The sequence below is a fragment of the Gamsiella multidivaricata genome (assembly GCF_025024155.1).
Source record: "Gamsiella multidivaricata strain RSA 2152 chromosome Unknown BC939scaffold_45, whole genome shotgun sequence".
Lineage (NCBI taxonomy): Eukaryota > Fungi > Mortierellomycota > Mortierellomycetes > Mortierellales > Mortierellaceae > Gamsiella > Gamsiella multidivaricata.
Genome location: NW_026251753.1, coordinates 1 through 8,264, shown reverse-complemented (window position 1 = coordinate 8,264; position 8,264 = coordinate 1). Strand labels below are relative to the sequence as shown.

The 8,264-nt window shown below is 47.7% G+C and overlaps 3 protein-coding genes across 3 annotated transcripts; all 3 read left to right on the top strand.

Moving 5' to 3' along the window:
* The first annotated feature begins 847 nt into the window (after nt 1–847).
* BC939DRAFT_455694 (uncharacterized protein) lies at nt 848–3,518 on the top strand. The gene is made up of 8 exons (XM_051556220.1): nt 848–1,056; nt 1,153–1,330; nt 1,446–1,580; nt 1,672–2,135; nt 2,244–2,518; nt 2,608–2,898; nt 2,990–3,046; nt 3,133–3,518. The coding sequence occupies exons 1-8, from the start codon at nt 934–936 to the stop codon at nt 3,281–3,283; spliced, it is 1,674 nt and encodes a 557-aa protein (XP_051410747.1). The 5' UTR covers nt 848–933; the 3' UTR covers nt 3,284–3,518.
* Nucleotides 3,519–3,761: 243 nt separating this feature from the next.
* Nucleotides 3,762–7,128, top strand: BC939DRAFT_455671 (armadillo-type protein). Its single transcript, XM_051556219.1, has 9 exons — nt 3,762–4,116; nt 4,199–4,284; nt 4,386–4,622; nt 4,901–5,020; nt 5,141–5,257; nt 5,367–5,492; nt 5,577–6,317; nt 6,425–6,916; nt 7,004–7,128. The coding sequence occupies exons 1-8, from the start codon at nt 3,842–3,844 to the stop codon at nt 6,889–6,891; spliced, it is 2,169 nt and encodes a 722-aa protein (XP_051410746.1). The 5' UTR covers nt 3,762–3,841; the 3' UTR covers nt 6,892–6,916; nt 7,004–7,128.
* Nucleotides 7,129–7,294: 166 nt separating this feature from the next.
* Nucleotides 7,295–8,188, top strand: BC939DRAFT_504376 (immunoglobulin E-set; the record flags this gene model as incomplete). The annotated part of the gene is made up of 4 exons (XM_051560521.1): nt 7,295–7,425; nt 7,545–7,708; nt 7,897–8,012; nt 8,111–8,188. Coding segments are annotated over 4 exons (489 nt in total), but the record flags the coding sequence as incomplete, so codon positions are not given.
* Nucleotides 8,189–8,264: the final 76 nt, after the last annotated feature.

The window sequence follows — 8,264 nt, the reverse complement described above, 5'->3', positions numbered from 1 at the left end:
GGGCTATGACTCCTGCTCCTGCTCCTGTTCCTTGACTCCTTTTTTGCGCTTTCGATCATATTCTCGAATTCCGACATGAAATCGTTAGCAGCAGCTTTCTTTTTAATGCTCGGTTCATCGTCGTCTGCCGTCTAAAAGTGATTGAATGCCAGGGGAAAGATTATTTAGAGGTGGACTTTTTACGCAGCAATGAACAACAAGGATATCCACAGATCATAAGCACTTACCCAGCCAGGGTTATTGGGTAAAGCAAGGCCAGGGAAGCGATGCGTCTTTTCGTCCTTGATAGCGGTCTCGTCGACCTTTGCGGGCTCAGGCGCCTTCTTGTATTTTGGATGCATGGTCCTGATAAGTCGATCGATGTTGCCAACAAACGAATCCGAGAACTCGCCAATCTCCTGCATATTCTTCTTGAATGTCGTATAGTCAGGAGACTCTTCATGGACACTGATGACAAACTCGGCTGAAGAGACGTTTGCGAGAGAGCGATTGGGTCAGGTTGGTAGTTCACATTCATAACTCAGGTTCGATAACGGATGCAAAAAAGTTTTTTTTTTTTTCTTTAGTTGCCTACCAGCAGTCTTGTCGTCAATGCCTGTGTGGTTCAAGAGTTCATTGCGAATCTTGTTGACCAGCTCCAGAACCTCGAACTGTTCCAGATCCATAGCTGAATGAGGTCACAGAGGGTGCAATAAATGAGTAAACGGAGGTGGGAAGATGAGATGAGCAAGCGGATATGCTAAACAAACTTGACACTGGAGGCGCTGAAAGGAGAGCGAGACACAACATATTATGTGACTGGTGTACCGTGTGGACGGTGGCCTACGTCCTTCATCTCTTGAACTCGCTTTTTTTGTTTCCACTATCATCTATCTCGATCAATTCCCTATTTTTCTTTTATTTTCTTTGTATATACTCTACTATCCCTCCAACATGCTATGTGTTATAAAGGTCACCCTTGAGTCGGAGTTTAGGCGATTCACCCTCGCCAACATCCACCTCGACCGCCTCGACCAGGATGCCTCGCGGCTCTCCTACACTATCATCCATGAGAAGGTACTACAGTGTCTTGTCCATGCCTGGCTGGATAATACTCAATTTGCTTTGTACAAATATTAAACATGTGGAAAAAAATTATTCTGCCCCTACTAGATTTGTTCACTGTTCAACCAAACCAATATGGCCATCTCGTACGAGGACCATAATGGTGTTCGCAAGACCATCAACAAGGATGCAGATGTCCTCGAGGCCATTGCGAGTTTCAGTAAGCAAGCGCAGCCAAGTCCTTCCGTCATGGTCGTTCGTCTCGACGTGGAACCCTATGAGCGAGGTAACACATGGCCACTGCAGCCTTACCAAACGACCAAACGTTGTTGAACTTTGAAAGCAGCAAGATCTAACGCCCAATTGGCTCAATGCGACCCGGAAACATTTTTAATCAACAGAAGTGGCAAGCGCCAAGGCGGACGACGTCCTCGCTGCCAAAAGATCCTTGAAGGACCTCTCTCTGGAGAACCGACACAACGATACCGGCACCGCCCAATGTAACAGGAGCTGCTCAGATGACAAACAAACCAGCGGTAAGGTGTCAATCTATTATCGCCATATCCTCGCTCTTATCTTTGTCTTCCATTTTTGGTGTTGATGTTCTTTGCTCTTTTTACCTACAAGAATCCGTCCATCCGAATGTCTACTGTGACAACTGCCTGAACACTGTCCGCGGCACCCGCTGGAAGTGTCAAGACTGTGACAATTATGACCTGTGTCAAAACTGCCATAAAGTCGCTGGTCTGCGGCATCCCTGCCACACTTTCAAACCTATTGAGAAATATGTGGAAATGACCGAGAGAGGCAGCACCACACCATCCCGCCAGTTTGGTCAACACGCTATGCAGCACCATGCCTCTTGCGATCTGTGCTTGAATTCAATTGTTGGTGTGCGACACAAGTGCTTCCAGTGCCCTGACTATGACCTGTGTCAGGGATGTCTGCCCTTGGCCAAGACTCAGCATAAGGGTCACACCTTCATTCCAATTGCCTACCATGGACAGATCCAGGTCAAGGTCGACCAGACGCCCCACTATGGTGTGGTGTGTGATGGCTGCGACAACGACATCTATGGCGTCCGTTACAAGGTATGCATAAAGGCGGTTCTTCTTGGTTGGTTGGCGCACCTAAAACAAAGTATCTGAATCTTTGGTAGATGGACTGACAAACTGCATATTTTATTTGATTCTGTCCAGTGCGGCAACTGCGCTGATTACGATCTTTGTGGCAACTGTGAGGCGCTGCCTGAAGCTGTCCATGATCCTAGCCATATCATGCTCAAGATTCGCAGGCCAATCTCTTCTAGCATGACTACACCAACTCCACTGCTGCCGCAGTTGTACAAGAAGGGCTGGGGCCAGGCTGTGTGCCACCATCCGCAACAGACCGGCCAGAAGTGTCCCATGGCTGCATTATGCAAGCCTAGGCAGGACGCCATCTCGCAGACCTCTTCCCAGGACACTGTATCAAAGTACGTGACGAGTTGGCATGTGTACCCTAACATTTTAATTCCATGTCGTTTACCTAGTACAATGCTACATTATGTCTGTCGTGTTCTAGAGCATCTGAAGTGGCCTTGAATGCAGTGTTCGTAAAGGATATCACCCACAAGGACGGTACTGTGGTCCAGGCTGGAGCATCTTTCATGAAGATTTGGGAGCTTGCTAACCCCGGACCTGCAGAGTGGCCCGAAGGAACTGTGTTTCAGTTTGTCGGTGGGGACAGGATGTTTTCCGAAGACGATAACGACTGTAAGAGTCCTGAGGTGAAGGTTGATGCTATTGGCGTTGCAGAGTCTCTCTGTGTTTCTGCTAATCTCAAGGTCCCCTCCTTCCCTGGACGCTACATCTCGTAAGTGCATTTGTTTTCGTGAATTAATCAGTGTTAATTAACATGGCACGTTGAGCTGACATTTATCTGTGCTATTTATCCTTGAACATAGATACTGGCGTTTGGTCTCGCCATCTGGTGAACTTTTTGGTCAGCGCGTTTGGTGCGAGTAGGTGCCAGCATGTGCAACATTGTTTTAAAAGACCTGCATGGACATTGCTGCGGCGAATATTAATACCACTCTTTTTTGAATAGTATTGTTGTTGAAGAGCCGACGCAAATTGAAGCGATGACTACATCTGCTGCTGTTGAGCAAGCTGAGGAAAAGAAGGACGAGACTGTTGAGGAGAATGAAGAGGATTCTGACGATGACTTTGTAGTTGTAGATACGGAGGGCGATATGTAACGGAGATTCACGGCTCAGCAAAGCATTGGCCGCCGTGAGACGTTTGGTCACCAAAGTCCTTCGTTTTCGCGGAACGAACGATAACGGGCCTTGCTTTCACAAACTCGATTTGCATACACTTTATGATCTTCATCCCACAGCAATGCAGCTGTTTTCATTTTTATTTTTTGTATTTCGTGGCAGCGTGCTCAATGCACAGAAACAATAAAATCCGAAGTTGTTATTGAAACATTGACAACAATGGCGAGGGCAAAAAACAATGCGGAGGTGAGATCTTGCATCCCATCTCCGGCCGAGAAACAACAACCACAAAAAACATTAGCAGCGTGAAATACTAGATAATGTTCTTTTGAAACAGGTCTGCCTCTGCCCCTGCAAATTGCTGTGCTATTTTTCGACCATGCTGCAATGAATGGTGGTATATTTCCAATGTTGTGCAAAAACAACAACAACAGTACAGCATGAGACAAGCAGGGAGAAGCATACGCCTTCGCCATTTTCCATAAGCACACGCCTTCGCCATTGCCCATGCTTCTCGACTGTGTTCCCCGATAAAAGATGCAGCTTTTTCAGTTTCTATTGCTCCTTCTCGTTCTCCTTTTCTCTTTCCTATCACAAGCAACAATGACTAACAATCCATCTCAGTCGTTTCGGGCTTCCTTTCCTCCAGGGACGCCACCACCGAACCCAATCGAAATCAGTTCTCGTTACGATAAAACGACCGGGCAGCAAATTATTCTCTGGAGAGATATCCAGCGAGTATTTGAGAATGCCAAGTACGTGCGGAACGGCTCCTTAGTGGTTTCGTTCTTGGCAGACGAAAATTTCCAGGAGTAAGTTGCTTCAGTACAATTCTCGGCATCAAAATAACTACCTATGCCATACTAACACCCTCCTCTTATCCTTGCGTGGTAGAATCCTGCCTGAGAGAATTAGCCATCACCCAGGGGTCATTCTTGAAGTAGTGGTCGCGGACCATGCGCAAAGGAACGAATCCGCAGGTATGCCTCCATCAACCGCGCTCGATAGCCGCTCTATCGTAAATGATTGCTCTCAAGTATTCTGCATCGGTAATGACGCGAACATCCTTGTCCCTTTTCAGTTCCACTGGGGGCGGATGATGCCGCTGAGGACGCCAAGGAATGTCCATCGATGCCAGATTTAGAGAGTCTTTCCATTGCCGACATCGATCCCCGACAAGGGGTTGTGGACGATACACCGGCCGAGATTGCTCACCCCACAGAAGAAGTAAAGGGTTCCACAACCACAGCGAGAGGAGAGGAAAATCTGAAGGCAAACCTTTTCGAGGCAGTCTTGAAAATGCGAGTGTACATGCAAGGTAAGTAATTTCATCTCATAACACACACAAACCACAGCTCTAGAAACCAACGCTTTACTCGACCAGCGAGTCGGTATCAAGAAAGAATCGAGGCATCGGTGCGATTCTAACACATGGTTATTCGCTCGCGTAACTCGATGGATATGCCATCTCCAATTGCGCGTATTGAGACAGGGGCCAAATATCTAGCAAAAGAGCTTAATCTCCCCTGTTTTCGCTGCCACATCCAGAGACATATTCTTACTAAAGGTTACACAACACTCCGCCATTATAATTAGATCCCCAGACCAACTTTCTTGAAGGGGGACCTTTGCGTGCTCTTTCAACGCTTGCATACTCGAGTAGTCGAGATTTTCAAAGGATGGCAGCGACTATGTTTGCGGGAAAGGCTGTTCAAGGTACGCGGCATCATCAATGTCCTCTCATTGAGTAACATAAGATTGGTTGCTGTTTTTGTCTGCTGCAAATATGGACAATGCTTGTTGTAAAATCTCATAACATGGATACGGCTATAATAGGCGGCGGATACGTGGGTCCGGACGTGTTGAAACCAATTGTCGGCTGCTTGCTTCGATCTGAGTTCACCGATGTCCACGAACCTGCCTTGTACGCGTTAGCCAAGATCACTTACGAAGGTATTGACAGGGGCGCTTACAGTCCGCGAAAACAAAGCGCGGCGATGTCTTCCAAAGAATAGTCGTGGCCATGATGCCGCTAACAAGCACTACATTGAATTGGATCTAGACGAACGAAACGTCCTTTTAGCAGTTGGCCTTGGAGCACTGGAACGACTCGCGCGCCTCGTACAGTCGCCCGACGTTGATGTGCATTGGATAGCTTCGAGCTGCATCGCTCAGATTACAGTATATGGTACTGCCTCCTCGCAAACAAAAAAGTTGCATGATAGGAATCTTCACAAACTAATGTGATACGGCTAACCATGCGTGTTTACAGACGATAACAGATTGAAGGCCGCTAGATCGGGTGCGATTGTACCTTTGATGCGCTTGGCTAAATCAAGCGACCCGAGGGCTCAAAAGAACGCGGTATGGGCACTTGCGAACTTGACCGGTTCGGATGAGAGCATGCAAGAATTGGTCAAAGCTGGCGGTATGCCTGTGCTAGTCAGGCTATTGAGCTCCAGTAATAGCGTTGTTCAAGAGTGCTGCACTATAGCTCTCAAAAATCTTACAGCAGAAAGCGTGAACAGGAATATCCTTCTGCAAACGGCTCCCGGGCTTGTTCGCACCCTAGTCGGACTCTTGGATTCAATTGAGAAAATCCAGACCAAAGCTGCCTGCGTCCTAGCAAATATGGCCCGTGATGAGACGTACAGACTCGAAATTGCCCGTCTCAGAGCCCTTCCGCCTCTTCTCCGCATGTCGAGGTCGGATTCGGAGCTTCAGATTTTGTCCTCTGTGGCCTGTCTCACTATACTTGCTGACTATCCATCGAATGATTCGTTTATTGTTCAATCCGGATTCCTTGAACTCTTGATTGCGCTTTTAACGAAGAAAAGCGAGAAAGTTCAGCATATCACCATGATGGCTCTTCACGCCTTGATTCAGAGAGAGGAGAATCGGAAGGCAATTTTCAAAGCAGGGCTAGTAGAGCGCATTTGCAACGTGGCGCTCGACGTCTGCGCGGAATCGCAGGCTGGCATGGCTGTATGTATTAATGTATTAGCTGAAGATGGTAAGGGCAGCCAGTTTACAGGGACCGTTGTGTATATTCGAACTTGCCAACCACATACTCGCGTGTCATTGACCATTCTCGTTGGCATGGCGAACCCGCTCTGTTAGATGGCCTTCGACCGAAGCTACTTCAACTAGGGGTGCTCGATGTCTTACTTCGCCTCTCGTGTTCCCCACACGAAGAAGTAAAGCTCATGAGCATGGGAGCGATTCGAAACCTTCATTTGGACATCCAGGACTCTGAACGCTTTATCCAGGTCTGGAGTGCGCCCACCGATGGTCTTCAGGGGTTTTATACTCGCTTGCTTCAAAGTGGCGACAGACAATATGAATTCCTCGCCCTCTTTACACTGTGTGAGCTGCTTAGAGGGGGCAACATTCGGCTGAGGCAACTGATCGCCAGCTCAACTACGATTTCGACAGCAATCAAGAAGTTGATCCAGAAATGCACTATATTCTTATTCCTACAGAGCCAGGGGCAGATCGATGAGATCGACGAGACCAATGACATTACTGGTCGCAACCTGATGATGTTGACGATGGCAAAGTTTATTGTCGATATGCTAGACTTGTAGCCTTATCAACACATCCTCTCTAAACGTACGGCACTCTTCCAAGGAATGGCATAGCTCTTGCGACTGGTGATTTATCGCTCTAACACCACGTTACTGTGTCATTGCTTAATAGAAAACTCTTTACGCTGTGGCGAGAAGGACGCGTCTAGCGCGATGTTGAACAATCAGCACGTACAGATCTGCAAAGCGCGGTATAAATCTAGCTAGAGCAATAAATGTGGTTTTGGTTTCAACAGATACAGCCTATCGAATACGATGATGGATGGAGCAGGGAAGACATGACGCGAAATAACGTTTGAGGCTTCAGTAATTGGGGTCGTGATGCACGTCTCCATGACATGCGTTCACTTTTTCGTTTGCTCATAATCTTTATTACCACTTACTCTTCTCCTGCACCCCAGTCATGTCGACAGCAAAAAACACGGCCCCCAACCAACCCGCAAATGCTCCTGCGTCGGAAACACTCGAGGAAGGCGCCGGAGTGATCAAGCTGGATCCCTGGCTGGCACCCTACAAGCCTGATCTCCTGGAGAGGTACCTTTTTCTATCCTTGGGCACATCTGGTTGCGACTGCAAACCACAGTCATTTCTCGCTCACTCAGCACTGTTGGCCCACCTTCGATGATATACTCTCCTTTCCCCCCCTCCGATAGATATGCTGCTTACAAAAAATGGAAACAGGCCATCGATGAACAAGGCGGCTACGAAAAGTTTACGCGTGGCTACGAGCGCTTCGGCTTCCAGATTTCCGACAAGGGAATCACCTATAGGGAGTGGGCCCCCAATGCAACCAAGGCCTTCTTGTTCGGCGACTTTAGTATCCATGTCGTGCCTTGCTTTTGTCGTTCATGTGCTTTGTTGTGGTTGATTGTGACAAGGCTATGTCATTTGTGAATCGCGTTCGCATTCGTCTTCCAAACTTTTTCATGGCCAATGTGCCATTCTATACTGTCCTTGACTGTCATTACATGCGTGTCGCCATTCTCATTACAACGTCGTGAATAGATCAATGGAATCCTACGAGCCATCCCATGAAAAAGGACGATTTTGGAGTATATGAGATCTTTTTGCCCAACAATGCAGACGGGACACTGCCTATCGCACACAACTCCAAAATCAAGGTATTGTTCTATCTTTTTCATTTGCGCTGCTGTACCCAAGCGCACACGACACCCCCTGTTAATTCATGTCTGATGTTATTTTTCCCACGATCACTTAGATCACCATGATCAAGCCCGATGGTACTCGTATCGATCGGTTGCCAGCATGGATCCACCGCGTCACCCAAGATCTGAGCGTATCGCCAAATTATGACGCCGTTTTTTGGAATCCGCCGAAAAAATACCAGTGGAAGCACAAGGCTCCTCCAAGAC

Coding starts and splice junctions, on each gene's coding strand:
- BC939DRAFT_455694 (XM_051556220.1), top strand. CDS start 934: ATGCTATGTGTTATAAAGGTCACCCTTGAGTCGGAGTTTAGGCGATTC. Junction 1,331..1,445: donor CGTGGAACCCTATGAGCGAG/GTAACACATGGC, acceptor TTTAATCAACAG/AAGTGGCAAGCGCCAAGGCG. Junction 2,899..2,989: donor TTCCCTGGACGCTACATCTC/GTAAGTGCATTT, acceptor CCTTGAACATAG/ATACTGGCGTTTGGTCTCGC.
- BC939DRAFT_455671 (XM_051556219.1), top strand. CDS start 3,842: ATGCAGCTTTTTCAGTTTCTATTGCTCCTTCTCGTTCTCCTTTTCTCT. Junction 4,117..4,198: donor GCAGACGAAAATTTCCAGGA/GTAAGTTGCTTC, acceptor CTTGCGTGGTAG/AATCCTGCCTGAGAGAATTA. Junction 6,318..6,424: donor TAATGTATTAGCTGAAGATG/GTAAGGGCAGCC, acceptor CCGCTCTGTTAG/ATGGCCTTCGACCGAAGCTA.